The sequence below is a fragment of the Harpegnathos saltator genome, unplaced genomic scaffold (genome assembly GCF_003227715.2).
Source record: "Harpegnathos saltator strain DR-91 unplaced genomic scaffold, Hsal_v8.6 scaffold708, whole genome shotgun sequence".
NCBI lineage: Eukaryota > Metazoa > Arthropoda > Insecta > Hymenoptera > Formicidae > Harpegnathos > Harpegnathos saltator.
The window spans coordinates 130081-151040 of NW_020230547.1; the positions used below are offsets into that span (position 1 = coordinate 130081).

General features: G+C 50.3%; 1 protein-coding gene across 4 annotated transcripts in view; it reads right to left on the reverse strand.

Moving 5' to 3' along the window:
* Window positions 1-4147: 4147 nt before the first annotated feature.
* Dll (homeotic protein distal-less) overlaps window positions 4148-20960 on the reverse strand; it is a 90595-nt gene continuing 73782 nt past the window's right edge. For 3 of the 4 annotated variants that reach the window (XM_011148873.3, XM_019843470.2, XM_011148872.3), the window contains exons 3-5: window positions 9997-10168; window positions 8283-8595; window positions 4148-7450 (exon numbers count right to left, since the gene is read on the reverse strand). In XM_011148873.3, the coding sequence (XP_011147175.2) occupies window positions 7432-7450; window positions 8283-8595; window positions 9997-10168 (504 nt within the window). In that variant the 3' untranslated portion in view covers window positions 4148-7431. Of the gene's footprint in view, window positions 7451-8278; window positions 8596-9996; window positions 10169-20960 lie in introns of those variants that run through there. The other variant, XM_019843472.2, reaches the window with a different exon arrangement.

The window sequence follows — 20960 nt, forward strand, 5'->3', positions numbered from 1 at the left end:
GATTGAATAAAGATTTTTGTTTGCCTAATCACTGTGTGACTTTTGCTCACAAACTCCGCACGAACTTTTGCACTCACCCAATACATTTACATTTTCTCTGTCGGCACATATCAAGCACGGACAAATTGAAGCAAGAAATCGATCCTCGCGACTGCGATGAGTCGAATCAGACGTCGATGACGCCTCGTCTTCTTCTGGGTAGCCGAAAGCAAATAAACATCCACTCGACGTAATCTTTTCGAAAACTCGCCGGGTCGAGTGCAGGCGCCAGCGAGAACTCGAGGGAGCTTTATCGAGCATTGTGTCCATTATACGTTTTTGTCTGCTCATCCTCTCTCTTTCACCACGAGGCTTCCCGAGGAGTCCCGCGAGACTCCTCTCGCATTGTCATACCGAGCTGGCCTCCATCTCTTTCTCTCCCCTTCTTTCTTTTCTTTATATATAAGTATAAGTTTACGTTTGGAAACCACGTTTGGAGCCCACTGGCCCACAAGGCCCCACGGGTATTCATCCGGGGCGTACCTTTTTCTGCCGCACAGTCTCGCACAGACGAACAGATCTAGTCGCGCGTGACGAGTGACGGATCTCGAAACGGGAAGACTGGAAAATTGTCTCGGAGAAGCGAAGCCGTCTTTATTTAACATTTCTTGACTCCTGCATGAGCTTAAGATAGTTTCATTAAACTGAGCTTCACTCGCTATAACGTCTCGCTTTTGCTCAAATATCATTTTTCTTTTCTGTCGAGAAGGAGGGAGAAAGATGTTGGAAGAGAAATATACAGAAAACATTAGGAGAAAGAAAAGAAGTGCTTTTTTTCTTTTTTTTTCTTTTCTAATTAGAAAAGATCTCATGACAAAATCGCATGACACACGCGGTTGTTTCCGCTTCGAAGCGAGATGTTTTCTCCAAGACGTCAAGTAGAGGCCCATGAGATGATGCAGGATACAACCTGTGCCTTCGCTTTGAGCAAGATAGGAGTACAGTTATCCATAAAAGTAGAGCATGCGTACGCTGGCTTTAGAGCGGCAGGTGGCTGTCGCTGAACAAAGAGAGAAGGAGCAGAAAGACCGTCGGTACACCGTCATTCGTCGGGACAGCGCGCGAGAGAGCACCCGTTCACTGAGAAACAACTGAATAATTGAGATCAACGTGTCCGTAGATTACATAAAAATGCGGCGATTCAAGGAAGATATACACGATGAATTCACTCACGTTATAATCAGCGATCGCTCCTTCTCGCGCGGTCGCAAGAAGCGCGCTTCGATCCGACTGTCACTTTTTGTTTCTCTTTTTCCCTTCTGTTTTCCTTTTCCGATCCAACGATCCGCTCCGGAATGGAATTATTCACGGTCGCAAGAAGATTCTTCGGAAGTGGACGAAGGATGTCGGGGACAGGGGCGTGCATACAAGCGATATATATACCACAAGGCGATATTTTAAATTGAATTAATTAGTTATTATTTATATTTTATACAATAGTAATCATAATTAAGGTATTTTAGTTCTCGTAATATTCTATATCCGTACAAGGGTACTGGGTAAAATCGTTAAATCGGGGTCTGCCGTGTATACATCCTATATGTATATAGACGATTTTCTAGGCCTCTCTCTTGTGTTTTATCTGTCTCTCGTCCTCGTATCTCTCTTTACATTCTTATCACAATATCGTATTTTACACAGATTCACTTACACGCTAGAGGGCCCCAGTGCAATATGTACAGGCGTTCGGGGATCGATCTCTTTAGCTTACTCGACGAATTCGATCGATCTCCGGTGACTTGCACCGAGACTAGTAACACTAGTAAATTCTACGGACACTTTTTACGCTTTTTGCCGTTTCTCGTTCTCTCTCTCTCTCTCTCTCTCTCTCTCTCTCTCTCTCTCTCTCTCTCTCTCTCTCTCTCTCTCTCTTTCTCTCTCTCTCTCTCGCTCACGCACAAACACAACGTACACAGACACACACACGCACACACATGCACACGCACGCGCGCACACACACACACACACACACACACACACACACACACACACACACACACACACACACACACACACACACACACACACACACATACACACACACATGTACACGCACATACACGCTCTTCCTTTCGGTTGCGTTAAGTTCACATTCGTCCTCGCGCGCGGTGTTGTCATAGTCTGCGTATTCGATGAAAGCGTGGTAAAGGTGGGACGCGCCGCGTCGCACGTTGCTTTGCACATTTGTATCTCATCAATGCTGTCGGACCGACGTGTCGCAGAAGTTAATGCCATTTATCTATCTGTTGGAAACTGCAAGCAACATCGAACCCTCTCATCGAGAAACATACAAATTTGCCTCTCGACGATATTTCGTTTCTTTTCTTGTTCTCTGTAGCATGAGCAATTACTGTAGCGTCGTCAAACATAATTAATGAAAATTAACAGCTGAGTTTCCGGCGCAAAGAGCTCTCTCTCTCTCTCTCTCTCTCTCTCTCTCTTTCCTCCGTGTGTGTGCGACGGCAACTTGACTGGGGGGACTCATTGACAGTCTCGATAATAACAATCGAAGACGCGCGCCGCGCCACGTCGACCATGCTCAATTGTTTTACGCTGTTTTTCGCATCCTCGGCTTTACACGAAATTTAGGAACTGAGGGGTGTTTCGTCTTAAATTATACACGCACACGCCTTCTTATTGCACCGAATCAAAACGCAAGAACCCTTCCGAGAAGGCCGTCCCGTGCCTCCTAGTTCTCCACACAGCGCGGTTTGCGGTTAAATCTAACGGCACTTATTATTATACACGGGGGAACACGAGTCGCCGTCGCCGTCATCGTCGACGCGTCCCTCGCGTGCGCGTCCCGACGATGATGACAACGACGACGACACGGAGCGTCACGACGTAGGAATTCTCAGCGTCGCAGCGACATCGATCCCCGGAACGTAGCGCCTACCTTCCAGCTCGGCTTCCTTTTTCCGCCGCGAGGCTCTACGCGAACTCTCACGTGACGTAATGATCGCGTACTCGAGCGCTCAACGGCAAGCGCGGCCGACACGCGCGAGCGGAAGGGCAGTTTCTTTTTTTTTAGCTAAAGCTAGTTTTGTACTGTCCTCTTTGTGTGTGCACCACGGGGTGTGATCAGCCCGTCAGCAGCCTGATTCGCCGCGCGAGTTCCCGCGCCGCGGACTCTGCGCGCGCGCTGCTGAATTCTTCGTCTTCGGCGATTCCTGCGGAATCAGGGAGGAAAGCGGCGGAATCGCGGGTGCATTGCGTGAGATCTCGCATACTATCTCGATCGTTTCTCGACTTCACCGATTCACTCGAGAGAGGCTATCCGGAAAGCCGTACGTCTCCGATATCGCGGATATCCTCCTTGTTTCGTTTGAGATTTGTTTCGCGGCCGCGGTAGAAACTTCAAAGCAAAGTCGTAGCGTCGCGAGTCCTTGCGCGATTGGAGGATTCTCCAGCAATAATTGCGTATGTTCCAGAAACGTTCCAGAGAGGTACTCCGAAACGGGAAAATCATTCAGATCGGGATGTGCGCGAGAACACGAGGCCTGCCGGCTTCGGCGTACGTGTGCCGAACGGTAACGTCAATCAGAGCGGAGGAAAAGGCGGAATCAGGAAGGAAAGGGAGCCTGCGGGACTACGCGTTCTCATGAGACGACGACCATTGTTGCACCGACGAGACAGTGGATCTGGGTCAGCGGTGGGGCCCGCCGACCCTCCCAGTTTCCCGCGGTCGCAAGCCGCAGCCGCTGTTTTTTGCGGTTTGGCGTCGTCTCTTGGAAAGCTAGATATTGCGCGACGCAAGATGGCAAGGGTGACCCAATATGGCCGACGAAGAATAGCAAAAGAAGAAACAGCGTAAAACAGTCCACCGCGCTTCGTTCAGCCGCGACTTGACCAGCTTGTAGCGTGACGTTGGATTGCAGCAGCGGCGGGGAAAAAAGATAACCGCTATTTAGAAAAGATCACGAATTCTGTTGCCATTCAGCAGGAGGTTGCCTTTCCGCAGCAGCGGCACACAAATGGGCTTCTATTAAATTTATTTTATTAATTTATCGGGATTTCTTTGTCTATAGAGTTTGTACGTTATATATATATATATAATAATATATATAATATATATAATATATATATATATATATATATATTAGCGACAAGCTATATCCCTCGCAAAATTTCTATTTAACAAAATTACGCTTTTGGTATTTCGAGCGCGAAGGTCTATAAATAAATAAATATTTTTGAAACTATTTTCTTGACACAAAAATTTTCGACTCGTTATAAGATAAAATATACATCGAAAGTGATGGCAATTAAAGAGGGGCTGCGTATTGCAATACGTGGACAAGCGATCGGTGTCGAAATCCAAGCGTGTCTTCTCTTTGTGTTCCCGAAGTTCTTAATGAACTCAGGCCTCGGCAGCGTCCCGCGCGTCGCCCCGGTCGAGATAATGATTTTTTTCTTCAGCGGAGTTCGTCCCTCGAGCTGTCGTTCCTCCGTTCATCTCTCGCGTGCTCCTCTCCTCTTCGGAGGAGGCCCCCGGCCGGTTGCCTCATCCGGGAAGGAGGGACCGGTGATTACAGCGAGCCACCGTGATTGCCGAGATCGTTTGACTCACGAAAATGTCATTAGGATTTCATTACTTCCAACCGCCTTGAGGAACGACTGCTCAACGAGTTTATGCAACGTTGTTTCCCCCCTTCCCCTCCCCCGTCTTCAGCCCGCCCGTCTGCCGTTCCGCGCAACTTCGCCGATCCTGTCGTCCCTCTCTGTCTATCACGCGAGATCCAGCCCGCGCACGAAGTAGGTCGGCTGCACTCGCGGCTGTTGGGTAACTGTCACAAAGAATCGACCGGCCTGACGTCATCAGCAATTGACATTTGCGAGGAGATGGAAATTGGTTTTTAGAGATGCACGATCGTGCCGAACTGGCCTGCTTCAGAAAGGTGACGAAAATATCGCTCGATCGAGCCGCACTGGAAAGGATCCCGACCTGGTCTCATTGTTCGCCCAGGGTTTGTTAAGTTTGTTCGGGGGGCAGCATTTACGGGGCGCACAGACGGTACCGGATGTAGGCCAATGGTCTCAAACTTGATCCGCGCTCCCTTCGCGTTATTTTCAGGTTGCGACTTTCTACATTCCTCCGACGGTCGGGGATTTTTGCCGGCACGCCGCGTCGCACGCCGGCGCTCTCGTCGATTCTCGCCGACTCGTTGCAAGCTTGGGAGAAGAAGTAGTTTTGGGAGTTGTGCGAGTTGTTGTTCAAACATTTCGTCTCGTCCAGATGTAGGACAGAAAATAATTTTTTATTTGTCACACTAGTAAATACTTTATTCGTCAACACCGATGTAGAACCGAGAGAGAATCCGTGGTTCGATTTGAGATCAACCGGGCGAGGAAGTTAACATGGAACTATTCCGAAAGACTTTCTCGAGCGGGAGAATTTTGCGTTTGCTGTGAAACTCCCGCGGCTCAAACTCAATGTCTGCAAGTGATACGAGTTGGTTGGACGCTCAAAGGGGATGCGCCCTCGGCACAAATCCATGCGCTTGTGCTCTTTCCTGCCTGCGGCCGAATTAGCTGCCGGGAAAACCAAGAGACGTCGATGTTCGCCGATTAACCGTCGATCAAGCAGAAACAATTGGTCTCGTGTCTCATGATTGCGGAAGATCGTTATCGCTTTTTTTGGTCGTGTGACAACGAGCCAATTTGAGCGGGGATTTGTGAGAGTCCGATAGGAGTACACGAGTCAACTCGCGGTCAGTTGGACGTGGCCGTTGGACGAAAACTCGCGTTCTCAAGTTGGAGTCGTATATAAATAGTTCCATGATAGCTCCCCAGGAATCCTTTGTCATCGGATCTGATCGATCCGTTCTAAAGATAGTTGCGAACTGAAGGTGACAGCGACAATGTAGATCAGAAGTCTCAAACTTGATACTCGAAGACTTTAGAGAGCGCAGCTCCCGAATAATACCAAAATTGGCCAGATCACAAACGCTGAAACGTGGAACCCCGAAGTGAACATTGCGGCTGATCGCGGGATGTTATTTCTTTTTGTTCTCTCTTCTTACAACGGTGAATCCCTCCGCGGTGGGTTTGAGGCTTCTGATGTACAGACACGACCGATTAACACCTAATAATGACGATCGGATTACTTTTGGTAACACGTAATTGCGATGGCAACGTCACACACGATTCGGTATTTTCCTCTGGAAAATAATTATATTGCGTAATGTGTTACGTTTGATTAACAATTAACCCGGGCGAGCAGCCCCGGTACACAATTCCACGCTTGACGAACGGCGGACAACAACATTTTCACAATGAAAATAATTACTCGGAGGCAATCTTTGCTTATAATTAACCGTTGTAATCAAATTAGACCCGATGCACGCGATCGCGACAGTCGACACGAACGCGCATGGACGAGCCGTTTTATTCCCTCGCGAAAGAAGATTCCTCACGATTCTTACCTCTGCGACAACGATTACTTGCCAAACACGAAAAGCGTTACAGTCGTGACATACGTCACTCAATCATACGCGTAGCTTTACAGATACCCTCCAATTCGTACAAATCGAACTTCAAGATCACCAACGTACGACCAGATCGTCGTCATCGTCATCGTCATCATCATCATCATCATCATCATCATCATCATCATCGTCGTCGTCGTCGTCGTCGTCGTCGTCGTCGTCGTCGTCGTCGTAAGAATGCGCGTCGCGAACAATCACAGGTCGGCTTTCGGCAATTTTACGTCGTGACCGCGATTTACCTGACATCACTATCGTTTCTCTCTTTTTACAACACGTATTACTTCACCATGCGGCATGACGGCGTTGTCACATTCTCTTCTTCCAACCGACGTCGATTCGCAGGACGGAAGTAGGAAACACGGCCGGGCTCGAACACGTCCCGCGGCACAACGAAGCGACGCGCACCAAACCATGCATGTTATGTCACTTGTCGGTGAGAGAACAGTCACTCGACGAGAGAGCGTATCGTTTATGTGACTCCTACTTCTTTTTTTTCGGCGGCGCTCCCGTCGACGTCCAGTCAACGTTGGCTGCGTTGCACTCGAGCGTCGGTCCTCCTCGTCAGCTTTGAGCTTAGCTTCATCGGCAACGCCGATGTCGTTGCCGATCCAGGATCGGCACTCGTGGCGCTGCATCTCGTCGTTAGTATTATTATCATTAATATTTCGCTAAGAGACGCGTGTTACGACGTCGCACTGTTCGTACTAATTCTCACTTCGACGGACGGCCCGCACGGAAACCGGCACGCGGGTTTCTCGTTAGACGATTACAAACAATATTAACATTGAATTTTTCCTCGCGAGAGGCGCTACACGTATTCACACTTTGGGGTAGGAGCGCTGGTATGTCCACGCGGTGCCACGAAGAGGTGCTTCACTTGAACTCAGTTCGATGGACATCTTCGTTAAACTGCTGGCCATACCCTGCAAAATGCACACAAACGTCCGGTTCAGTTCGGCGAGCGTCGTCGACGACGAGACCGCGGGATTTGGCGGGACTCTGTTCTTTCCTTTTTCGGTGGATTGCGCGAATCAATCGTACGCCGTCGAAAACGGCGAATTTACTCGCCCGCGCGTTCTGCGTGGGTATATTTTACGCGCTTGCGTCACGTCGTTCATATATTCTTACGTCGATTCTCGCGGTTATTACATTGTTAAAGAGATACGCGGCAACTTTGAAGCCGTCCGCTTCCCCCCCCCCCCTCCAACCCGGAATCACAGAGCGATGAGAGTATTGCGGCGAAGCGAGTGAGATGAATTTGTCGCGTCATGTTGCTTCTCGCACGGAATACACGAGGAACACGTCTCAAAGGCTCACGTGACTGGTAGTACCAGTTTACGCCGAGGCGCGCCGATTGACGCGCGGCTCACTTTGGCTTGAAATTGAAAATGTCTGCGATTATAAGCACGGGAATATTCGATTTTCCCCCGATCAACGCTCTGTCCAAGTTACGACTCGCGCTGAAGACCACGCTCGACCACGTGAACGTGAGAAAAAAAAAATAAACAAAAAGAAAACAAACGCCGCTCTGTGCATGTGTGTAAACGACTCGAAGAAGCCGCCCTCGTCGAGGAATCCGCTCTCTACCGCGCGCAACTCGCACCCGAGACACACTTTACATAAAAGGGTTTTTACAAGAAGAAGAAAAACAAAAATTTGCCTTCAACTCATAAGTTCCGCGACGCGATCTATCTCTCCGCGTCCCCCTCGCTCCCTCCAGCTGCCGAAGCCGGTCCGCTCAGAGTCAACACTTACGTGAGTAGTCCGGGATTAGGGTCCGCCTGGTACCAGGAATACTGCGGCATGTAACCCGCGTGATGCGGCGGCGGTGGCGGTGGTGGTGGATGATGTCCAGGCGTATGCGGATGATGATGGGTGTGGGGTGGCGCGTGAGGATGCGGATGGTGCTTCATCTCGCCCGGCCAGGAGGGTGCCGGTGGGCTTTCGTTGTGCTGAGGCGACATCTCACTTCCGGGGCTCGAGCTGCCAGGGGTGTGACCGCCGCCCCCGCCGCCCATGCCGCCGAGATAACCCGTCGTTGGGCTGCCCGACACGGAACTTCCGCCCCCTGAAACACAACGCGAACCGAGAACCGTTTCAGAGTGCTCCGGATCTCGGCGAGTGCGCCGCGCGCTATCGCCGCCGCCGCCGCCGCCGCCGCCGTCGCCGCCGCCGCCGCCGCCGTCGCATTCAGCCGCGCGCGTTACTGCACATGCAGCTGCGTGCGCCTGAATGGGACCGGCGTCGTAAATTGCATTAATCGCGCGGGGGAACTCTCCGCGCGCGCGCGCGCGCGGCATTGTGCGCTAATGCATCTGGTGGCCGCCTCTGGACGGGAAAGAGTTTCCAGGACGATCGCGCGTTCGATTCGACTCGCGGCGTCGACGGCGCGGCGGCGAGGCGGAGCAGTCGTGTTGAGGTCTGCTCGCGAAGAGAACGGAGTGCGCATATCCACTTCCATCTCCGGCTCTACGTCAGGCTTCCGTGATGTACTGCCGTTTGGCAGGGTTCTGATTTTTATCTCTTTGCCGAAACTCGGTATTACCTTGACGCTATTCTCCTTCGAGCGCAGTGCATTCTCCTTTCGTGCATTATGAAGAATACGTTTGCTTTCATTGTCATCCTCGCGGACGTGCGAGTGAGCCGTTAGAGAAACGTCGACGGTGGACGAATGTGAATCAATGTGATTTTAATATTATTGATCTCAATATGACTTTTGTAATTATTATTATTGATTTCAATATTATTCTTATAATTATCGATGTTAATGTTATTGTTAGAAAGTGCGCACGAAGGTATACCGTGAAAACACTCGCCCCGAAGTGTAACGGACTCGCGTGGACGTGATGATAAATTTGGTCGCGCCGCGCCGGATGGCATTCTCAAGCGAGAGAAATTTCTCAAGAAGCTAATTATGTCGGCTGTGTCTTTCACGGCTGTGCCTTTCCGAAGAAATAACTCGCGAGGCAGATTGTAGATTGTAGATTAGCGCTGGCCGCAGGAAGAGTTCGAGAAAGAGAGCAGCATTGAGCGCGCGAGCGGTGCCGTCGTTAGCGACAGCCGACACGGGCGATATCCGCGAGATGGGAAATGCGGCCCGCGAAAATTGCGTCGGATTATTAGTATTGTAATTACGGAGGGAAACGACGCTCCGACGGAGATTGCGACGGTGATGCGGTAAGTGATGGAGCAGCCCCGTCAACCGCGCCATCATCACGCGCGTTCGCCGGTGACATTCAATTAACGTCCGTAGACACTCGCTCGATTAAAAATGCGCGTCCGATCGAGCGCAGGAAAATAGATCGGTCGATCTTGGGAACGATCCGATCGATCGTCCGTAAGCCTCGAACACGCGGCTTGCGGAGGCAAGCCTTAAGTAGTCGGAGGATTGAGAGAAGACTTCCCATCTTAATTATTTCGTAACGTCGCAACGATTTGACTCGTCGGTATGTTGGAGTGACGGACTTACCTCCTTGCATGAGACTTCCGGGTTGTCCTGGCTGAGGGGATGGTCCTCCAGGTAGAGCGGTGCCACCTGCTAGAAGACTGCCGTGCTGCCCGCCGCCGCCACCACCGCCCTGCTGCGCCGCTTTCATCATCTTCTTATATTTACTCCTTCTGTTTTGAAACCAGATCTTCACCTGCAACGAGAAAGCACACGACATTTGAGATGTGTATTCGTGGACATGGACAGTCAAAATAATTGCGTCACGAATACCCGACACGTGCTTGACACAGTTCGGCTTAATCTCGCGAATCGCGAGCCATCGCTTCTCTCATCTTACTGAGATGATGAGAGTGTGGTGAATTTTTCAAAGATATTGGGTGGATAAGGAAGGATAGAGAAGGGCTCTTTGGCAACGAAAACACACTATAAATAAATGTATAAAAGGAGAAGAGGTAGGAACAGAGAGAGAGGGCGAAGGGACAGAACTTGTTATAAAATGTTGAATATTTATTAATGCGTATTAATATTCATTATATTTGTATTTTCATGGGTATTCAAGATTGCTCGCCGTATTATTTTCTTAAGGCCTTCATAATATATGCATTTACGCGACGGTAATTAATTTCTAAACCTGCGCACGACTTCAAAGATTTTAATATTTATATGCCGAAAGATTAATAAATCATAAGAGTGTTATAAAACGTTTTTCTAATTAGCATATTTTTTTTACATAAAGCACCTCGCTCATCATATTTTCAATATTATGATGTTTGATCACACGTGTGGAATCACAAGGTTTCCAGCGCAAATTATATATTACTATATATGTCATGTAACAATCACACACACACACACACACACACACACATACACACGTATACACACATCTATATTTATCGTATTGATTCGTATCCTTTCCTTAAATAATCGAACCGGACTATTTCAAATTATTATGATGTAAAACAAGAGAGAGAGAGAGAGAGAGAGAGAGAGAGAGAGAGAGAGAGAGAGAGCCTTCGCCGAGATACGACAACCGCTTATCGATCCAGTCGCGGATGGAAATATGCTTCGCAACTGCGATGCGCAAGCACGCTTCAATCTAATCTGATGCCTCGCATCATCGCTCCGTACTGTCGGGTTAGACTCGGCGGCAAAGATGAAAAAAAAAGGAAAAGAAAAAAGAACGCACGTCGTTTCGTAATCGCAGTTTTTTTTGCCTCTTCTGCGCGATGCATAGAACCGCAGCGGCGGCGGCGGCGGCGGCGGCAGCTTCGTAGTCCTGCGGCGCGGATACCGGTGCGCGTGCGCGACCGCTAGGATTGCACATGCGGTGTTTTTTGTCTCTCCATGTATCGCACACATGCACCGCATGCACGTGACGCGCTGCTCAATCTTACGTAACCTTGCCTCGCGGAGCTAGGTGTATACGCATATAGGAATTACGCGAGGTATATTCGCGTTTCGCACGGCAGCCCGAACCGAAGCCATATGTTTGTGGACGTGCACGTAGCCGAAGTCGTTTTATGAAACAAATCCCACCCGTGCGTGCGACGCGCCTTTCCATTCGGGTCGGGTCTCTCTCTACCCTTCGATGGAGCAGCCCCGATGCTTTTCTTTTGCTCGGTGACAAGCGTCGAACATTTCGTATCGTTCAATCTCGCCTGCGAATTCATCACACGCGCGATGAAGTTCGTCATCGCTAAGAACGTCGGGGAGCACATTGACAGACGTGTTTCGATAGATCGGTCCGATTTGGAGAGGAAAAAATTTCCTTGGATCGCGGAGAGGTTCGATCCGTTATTTTCAGTATCTCCGCGTATACGCGCTCTCAGCTCCGACATATTCATGATTTTCATGATTCTCCAGTTGCGATGCAAAGAAAGTTTCGGCTGTGCCGGATGACTCGGCCGAAAACAGAGAGAAATACTTTTTATCGATAGGACACGGCGCTTAATGACTTTTTAACGAGCTTACGAATTATAGACAAGCCGGACCTGTACTCGATCAGGCCTGATCGGACATCGCCACGTCGGTCAAGCGCGTTGCGAATGAGACGCGGGATGACGATAGTGAATACCCGCCTTTATTCACCAGGTATGAGGAATATTTTTTCATAATTAAAGATTACCTTGCTTTCACGGTAACTCTCGGGCCCGTCGGACAATACATCCGCGTACAGTGTGAGAATGTAAATTATAACATAAATCATATACCGCTTTGTGTGTGCAACGTACGCGGTTGCCTATTAATTATCGAGTGGACAACAAAGAGATTCTACGCCGCGGAAATCAGCACGGATAAAAAGGAATGATTAAATATTCCCTTTTCTTCATTATTCGCGTTTAATTAATATGATATTTAACCGATCAATCTTTGCGCGTGTGTGTGCATCGGTATAACTGGTCAAACTGCTGAAGGCAGTTTTCCTTAGAAAACTTGAGTGAACGCTGTGTAAGCGCGTTTTTTGAAATTAGGTGAACCTGTTACTTTGCTTTTCACAAACTCGTTTCTATATGATGCTGCGTCGCTTTTTCTCCCTGCGTTTCCGACCATCTCCCTCCCCTCCCCGATCTCCTCCGACATCCCCCCTCTCAGCCGAAGGAATCGGCTTCGTTAATTAAAGTAACTGTCTAGTTGTTTTCTTTTTTTTTTGACTGACGTCTCTCCGGGGCTTGTATGGCAAATGAGAAATAAAAAAAGAAACGTTTAACTGTGATAAGCGACGCGTGCGTGGTATTTGAGACTTCAATCAATATCGACACAGGCTCCGCTTCTCGTCCGTTTTCCTAGAACGCAGAACATTGGCATTGCTGTGTCCAGAGCTGATTAAAAATCCGTGCGGGCTAATCGGTAGGTACAGCACGACGCTTTTGCATTATACATAAGCGCGAGGAAATCAGAAATAAACTACAGTTCCAGTTTTGCCCGAACACGCGTCGTCACGCTCGGCAGTGGCCTCTTCATTAAAAACACGGCACGAGCTACCGAAAGAAATATAACGCAGCCGCGACATTGTTTCACGAATGAACGCTTCTGACTGCAACACAGACGCACACATACGTACGATATACAAGGTGTCCAGAATCTACGAATCTCTGCTCTAAACAAGGTATCTCCGGGATCAGTGCTTCCGAGAAGTGTTTCGGGTGTACCCGCGAGTGTATTATCGAGTATATTCCCTCCGACTGAGACGCTCTGAAATGGACTTTAACAAATTCGCGAGATCCGCGAAGATCAGCTCAGCCGGTCGGAAATAATATCGAAGACTGGACACTCGCGGCGAGCGTCTCAGTCTCCCCCTCCGATACGCTCGAGGAGAATTTCTTTCCACTTGAAGCCCCTCGAGAGAGACAGACAGAGAGAGAGAGAGAGAGAGAGAGAGAGAGAGAGAGAGAGATCTGCCGTTAGGATTCGAGACACCCTGTACGCGAGCGCTACATATCATTCCGAAAAATATGCCGCGGCAAGAGGCATCAGCATGGACTCCCTCCAGGCCTCTGGCCTGCGCGAGCGTGCGTCCAGCGTGCCGGCACAAATAAATCTCTTTCTAATTGCTCGCTGAAAAAGCCGGCCGCGGTTGCGTCGAGTAAGAGATGGCGCCCGACAAAGGCCAGCAGCGCTAAAACCCGGCCTCGACGTGCTTTATTTCGCTCGGCCGGCCGGCCGGTCGGTCGGTCGGCGAACAGGGCGAGAGCGGGCCGCGCTTGCCCCGGCACGACGGTTTGTTTATTGATATTTACAGCCGGCGTTGACAGCGCACGACGCGCATCGACGCGGTAAGGGATGCGCGTCTTCGTCCGCGAGGATAATGCCGAGGGTTGCTCCTTTCCGAGCTGCGCCGACTGCTCTCACGCGAGCGCGGCACGTTTGGCGCAGAGCTTTAATTAATCTCTTTTTTCCAGTCGTGTCGCGCGAACGCGTTCAACACACTCGTGCAAACTCGGTTCTTGTTGTGCTGTTGCTTGCCCATTCGAATCATGGCTGATGGTCGTGTTTTACTCACCGTGCCTGAAAATAACGTGTATATCTGCCTATTCCTCTTCGTCAAGTATTCCGCGACCTCCCGCGACATTTCTTTTTCAAAAGTATACGATATAACGGTGCGCTCCTTTTTCTTCGTCGTTAGAGAAAGATCTCATCGCTGAGGCTCGTTTCGGTTCGGAGATGAATGGGGTTTTAAATTCGGCGAAAGTTAATATTCGATAGATCGAGACAGATGCGAGAGGTCGTTATCGAGTAAATATCGCGACTCTATTGGTGTCGGCGTCACGTGATCACGGGGATAATATCAAGCGCGTAACCTAACCATCACGCAGTCCTTAACGCGAGAGTAAACAGATCGAGTCGTGTCGCGCGCGGTTCTCCGATTTGGCCGAAATGTCGACCGAAATGCGCGTGAGACGCGTTGTATTATCGTCACGTTATGCTGATATTACTTTCGTACGCGCAGCCGCCCCGCTAGGACCATCCTGAGCAGCGGCGACACTGCCAACTTTTCTCTTGTCTCGGACAAGACGTTTTCCAACCTTGCAGGAGGTAAGCATCGTTCTTTAGTCTCATTGTTTCAGCAGAAAAATATACTGTCTCGTGTCTATGTATTCTCGACGCGTTGACGTTTATCGACGTTTATGTAGCTAATGAGAAAACTTGCTTTCTGCGTTTCAGATCGACGAAGCCGCGGCGGCGGATGCGGTGCCTCGGAGCAATTTCGGCCGGGCGGATGCTGCTGCACCGAAGGATTCGGTTCGGGCCGAGCAGAGTCGGCTCGAAGGTACGTTTCTATTGATTTCTCGTACTCTTGCATTGAGCTTACTCGTGCGATCGGTAATTCGGACGTAGTCGTCGGAGAAAAATCGCCGAGTCGTAACGATCGCGAAAAGTTAGGTTAGGTTAGGTTCGAGTGATTTTCCCGCGGAGCCATCGACCAGCGCTCGTATCTAATCGACGATGTTATATTTTTTGTTTGAACAGATGTAGCAGAACGTGGCCGATCCTGAGTTCCCGGTATTTCGGTGAGTCGAGAACAAGGGTTTTAGGTGATGGCTTCTATTAGTCGTTCTTTAAGAAGTCAATGCGATTTACTTACAGCTTGTAGATTTTTGCATACGCATCGAGAGAAAAAGAAATGGTCAATATATTAATAATAAAGAGAAAAAGAAATGGTCAATATATTAATAATATATCAATATATATTAATAATCAATCAGTATTGCTATAAATTACGGTCGTTTTTGACGTCAGAGATATTTTTTGTTGTAACGAAAAAACCGCAGCAGTAATACATGCGCACAAGCTGATTATCGAGGTAACTATAGTAGCGGTTATTAGATGGTTTTCCTGACTATAAGCAGTTTGCTATATAATTATCGTTATAAATACCAACTACTTTCCTCTCAGTGCGGGGTTTTACACATATATTTTGTACTATCCGCTATGCTCGAAACAATTATGCGATCGCTTCGTTAAGTAGTCGTCTTATTTAAATATCGATTAATTTGAATATTTATGTCTAATTCAAGATAGATAGACAGAATATGTAAGGAGATTATTCTTTCAATGCGATCCCCTCATTACTTCGAGCAGTTGCAAACGGCGCATCAGAATTGCGCCACCACACGCGGAATCCGCGATTACTTGCTCGCGGTAAATTTTTTCCGCGGTCGCGTCGCCGTCCTAAATTTTTGCTAAATGTTCCCTGTGTAACAAACTACAATTCGGTCGAAATGAAAATTGGAATTAAAAGTTAGAGTTGAAGAATATTAGAGAGTTCTTGTGAAACTAGTACTTTGTTTACCGGCGGGCTCCCATAAACGTCCGCGAAACGAGATGACTTTTTTTTCTCTCCCAATGTTGTCGAGAAGGTCGTGATGCCCGACTCGCGCGCTTTTTTTCGCCGTGTTTGTTTCGCGCTTCGCCACTCGCGATTGATATTCCCGAAATACTAGAATTTACCACCGCTAGCCGTTCGCTAAATCGTTAAGCGCCGTCAAAATAATCGCGGTCGCGAGTGCAGCGCGGTGAAGCGATATGAGTGAAGAGCGACCGACGTGGGACGACGGCTGAACTGACCGAGGAGGCTGGACGGATGTGAAGCGATGGACCTCATCGGAGTGGACCTGGACGGGGTTGGACGTCGTTGGATATCATCGCGAAGTGGTGAGTGCACAATTTCAACGCTCACGAAGCGTCATATTACGTAGTGCATGTAACGTTTAGATACGCAAATCGCATTGATCGCTGGGGAGAAAAGTCACCTTGCGACAACTGAATATATCCTGACGATGCGACGTCACATAAGAAATATCATATATTCGTGCTCATTCGCGCTCATTTGCGGAATATCTGTTCTTTCGAAATAATAATGTTTCAATCTCCCCGTTATCACACTGCTGCGTAATAGAATCGTTGTCACATTAGGATATATTGCGTTTTATTCATAGGAGTCCCTTATTCCGCTTGATAAGAGAAAGTTTTGAAATGCGCGTGTGAAAACGCGCTGTAGTAGCTTCGCGAAGCGAAATGTGGTCCGAGATAATAATGATTGTTCGCGGTGGGTACGACGACAGGCTCGGTCGTCGGTGATTTATTACTCCTTGCGCGCTACTCATTACTCCGTTATTAACATTCCTCCTATCAAACCTTTCCCACAATTTGCGTACCGTTGCGGAGCGTGCGGCACCGCGTGGAAATTTAAAAATCGTACATTCCGACAAAATCTTGTGCCAGATATAATATTGCCCCAGAAACGTGAAATACCAATTGATTGAATTAATTCAGCTGTTGACACGCCACACATTTGAAGAAGTGACGGTATCTGCCGGAACAATTAACCCAATTCACCGGAATTTATTCACTCGATAATAATTACGATGACTAAAATCCGAGACGGAAGACTGAGTTCGCAAATCGAAGACAATGTGACCCCGTGACGTCGATCGAGATAACTTTATCCACACCTACCGTGCTACGATTTCCGCGCTTCGGCGGCAACAATGAACCCAATGACGCGCATTGCGCGAAACTCGCTGATCGATGCTATCACGCACGATACGAAGAGCTCTCTTCGTATCGTGCGAGGGAACTCTCCCGCGCAGGAGAAGAAAGCACGGCGGCCGCTGAAAATAATGGAAGGAATGAATCAAATTACATTCCGAGTGAGTCATAGAATCGTCGCGTCGGTCGGCCGCGAGGCACCAATCAAAATCGCTTTACTCCAGCAACATCGCGCGAGCGAGCGAGGCGTCGAGCGAAACCCTCTCGCGGCTTCGCGCCGCGCGAGTCGGTAAAAGAAGCACACCGAACGAACGACCGAATGAACGAACGAACGAACGAACGAACGAACGAACGAACGAACGAACGAACGAGCGAGCGAGCGAGCGAACGAACGAACGAACGAACGAACGAACGAACGAGCAAGCCGAGGGATACGAGTGCACCCTGACGCCGACGGGCACCGGCAGGCACGGTGGCAAGCTGTCGTTATCTCTCGAGCGGACTTAGATGCGCGTGTTACGTAGCTCTCTGCGCGTCGAATGGCCGTCGGGCGCGGGGCGCCCGAGCGGGCAAAAATTGCGCCGGAGCAGCCGGTGGTCGCCTCACCTCGCTTCGCCTCGTGAGGGCAAAAAGAGGAAGTAAGGACGCCGTTGCTGCCGCGCCGCGCCGCGCTGATGTTGCCGCGACCAGCAACGGCTTCCGACGTCGCCGCGGGCGAGGAACTCGGTAACAGTCCGCGCGCTGTCGATATCGCTGATGCATACTCAATGAGCGACGGATCGTCACCCAGGGGCGAAGGGAGCGGCCGGGGAAAGGACGCTGGCTGTCGGGCAAGGGACTAGAAGAGAGAGAGAGAGAGAGAGAGAGAGAGAGAGAGGACGAGGTTGGCGCGCGCGAAGTCTCTCGCAATCGAGAAGAGACGGGAGAGAGATTTTTCAACGAAAGCGTGCAGCGCGAATCGAAGGCGACGCTGTTTAATATGCATGAGTGTGGCATCTAGGAATAATCTCTGTATAAATGGAAACGCTCCCACCAATTCGATCCGCGTCGGGACTGCATCCTCGGGATCGCGATGCAGCCCGATGATTTCCAGTCGCTACTCCTGCCGCACGGGGGCCAGGGCGAGGGGAGAAGCGGGCTGCGGAAGGATGAGTCGTTAGAAGCCGCGGCCTTCTTTTTGGATGGCTGAAGCCGCGGATGTGACGTCAGGCCCTCTTCTCTCAGGGGTCATCACTGGGAAATGTCCCAGCGGCCACTTTGAGAATTCGTCTCGGCGTCTCGGTCGCCGCTCGCGAATTTGCCTCGAATTACCGTTACCGCGCGAGTGACATATCGAGCGTGCGTTCGGCAGTCCCGCGCGAAATTGAATGTTATAGCGCGCCGGTGTATCGCGCACGCACAGTATCGAGTTATTCCGCGCGGCGGGTCGACCCCCCGCATCACGCAGCCGCGCGGCTCCCCTCGGCACGTTCTGAATGATCCAATCTGTGCGTACAATAAATAATCACGCGTATCGATGCGGCGCGTACCTGCGGCCCGACGAAAGCCCTGACAAACTAATCCAACGTCGTCGGCGCGCGCCGGCTGGGGATTTTCGCCGGGGCGCGTTCTTCATCGCGGAGGACGACATCGAAGAGCACCGTGCGGTGTAAGTTACCCCCGCAGTCCCTCCCTCCGTGTTTTACATGGCCCGTATAAAAAATAATTCCTTTGGTCGTCGACGCTAGAAAAAAGAGTGCAGCCTACTTGAACTACTAAAACGAACAAGTCTTGATGGACTTATTCGCGTCGAGAACGTCGGAAGATTCTCGCGAATAAACAATTAACCGTCACTTTCGTCCGAAAACGAGTAACTTCGCCCAACTGCCGGCGCGTCGTATCCTGTTGAATCGAAAATCACACGTAGACGCGATCGGCTAATATACGTTGCGTATTTGGAGAAGAACCGCGTCGGGCACATGGCGGTTATCATAAGCGCCTACGTTTCCAACTATCAGCTGGGTGAAGAGAATACCGGGGGGAGGGAGGGGGGGGGGGCAGAGGTCAGGGAGAATATAATAACAGCCGTGTAAATGCGTCACTAGGGCCCCGTTCGTTCGCATAATGCTATAATGCCTCTTTTTTTTCATTTCGCTCGCCCGCTCACTCCCACAATGCAACGTCGGTCCCTCCGCCGTCCTGCGCCCCTCGTCCCCATCCCAGAGCCCCTCGCTGCTTCGGCGGTTCCCACTTCCTGCCTGGCATCGGTGATGCGCAGTGCCACCTTAACAACAACGAAATTCCCCAACGTAGCAACGGTCCTCTTTGCTTTTGTTTCGCGCGTGCGTTCACGGTTGTTCCTTTTATTTTACTGCTAACGTGTGACTGCTAACGTAGCGGGAAAAGGTTACGTCGAGAGACCGCGGTGACGATACAAAAGGAATTGATAGATGTTATCAGGCCGCATTAGCACGATTCGTCGATTCGCGTGTTCAGCTAAAAGTTATGGCTATCCTCAATACTTCAATCCCTCTTCAAGTTCTCGCGCGTACGGCGGATTACATCCTCATAATCCGAAGGGCGATCTTGATCTTCCATCATTCTTCATGCCGCGCGCTCACACGCCATCAGGAGGTGCATTAATCAAGTAACAAGTTGCCGGCTTATATCTTTCAACAAAATGTAATGAAAAAGATAAGCAGCTATCTTGCTACCTGACTTGCCGGCTGCCTCCGCCGCGCCGGCTCTCCACGTCGACACGCGAGTCTTGCTATTTTTCTCGCGCGGTAATACTAGTTCGAAGGATACCGCGCGCGCTCTGTGTGTCGTGCACAATGTTGCCCGGGACCGTTTGTGTGTCGTTTTGCTGGCCGCTCTCGCCGCCGCCGCCACCGCCGGCACAAAGCCGCGCGTGCTGGCTTTGTCCGGTGAAATCTTAATCGGAAGCGCGATCATCACGATATCGTTATTACACGCTCCGCTCCGTTCCGTTCCGTTCCGCGCAACGCGAGGCGAGGCGACGCGACGATCGGCGTGAGGTCGAACGCGGCGGCAGTATCGAGCAGACGGAAAGTGCTTGAAATCGAAACGCAATTTCGTAGTGGGCTCACGTGCCACGCACAACGGTGACACCGTGACGAGCGGAATGCGCGTCGCACACGGAGCGGTACACCGTCACACTGTGTTCCTTTGTAGCGTCGCCATTTGTTATTTTGTACATATTCATAACGGCGTTACATCACACCGGCGCGTACCGATGCATTCTCTCGCCCGATGCTTTTTTCTTCCTCCCCGGCATTTTTTCCTCCTTTCCGTTTCCACGTGCACGGATACCAATCAGCGGTTGTCATCCATCAATGTCCGTCGGCGGTGCGCGCGGATTTATCAGGTCTCCGAGAATACACGCGCGCGCGCGCGCGCGCGGAAACAGCAGCGCCGTCGCGCGTCGAGTCAAGCGCGATCGAGCTGCCGATTTCGAGCCGCGAATTTTCCCGAATCCGTCTTCCTTCCTTCCGCAGGAAAATACCTTGGAGGATATCGCGAATCCGCGCAGGTGTAATCACCGAGCGGGCACGAGCCGATCGGACTGGATTTTCCTGAAGATCGTATCGAGCCAATTAGAGCGTTCCACGTCTCATAATTTTTCCCGAACAAAGAGACGTCAAGCTCGCAAACGGAAATATCGCAGCGGCGGTGATTCTTCAACCGTCTCGGCTAACCTTTCTTCACAAAAGCGCATGTTCCGAGGAGGCGAGCGCTGCCTCCGATTAATTTTCCATAATTAGTAATATTTCGTCTGAACGGAAGTGGCTTGGTGGGTGGGTGCTTCCCCTGCCCTCTCCCCTCTCCCCTCCCCCGCCGTTCTGGCGAGGAAACGTGGGCTTCCTTAGCTTCTTCCTGCGCGGCGCGTATCGTCGATAAATCGTCCTTGTCACTCGCGCGCGGTTTTAGTCGACGCAATTCCGCAGGATGTCCAAGGAGCGTCGGGTTCCTCGCGCGACGCGCCCTGGAAA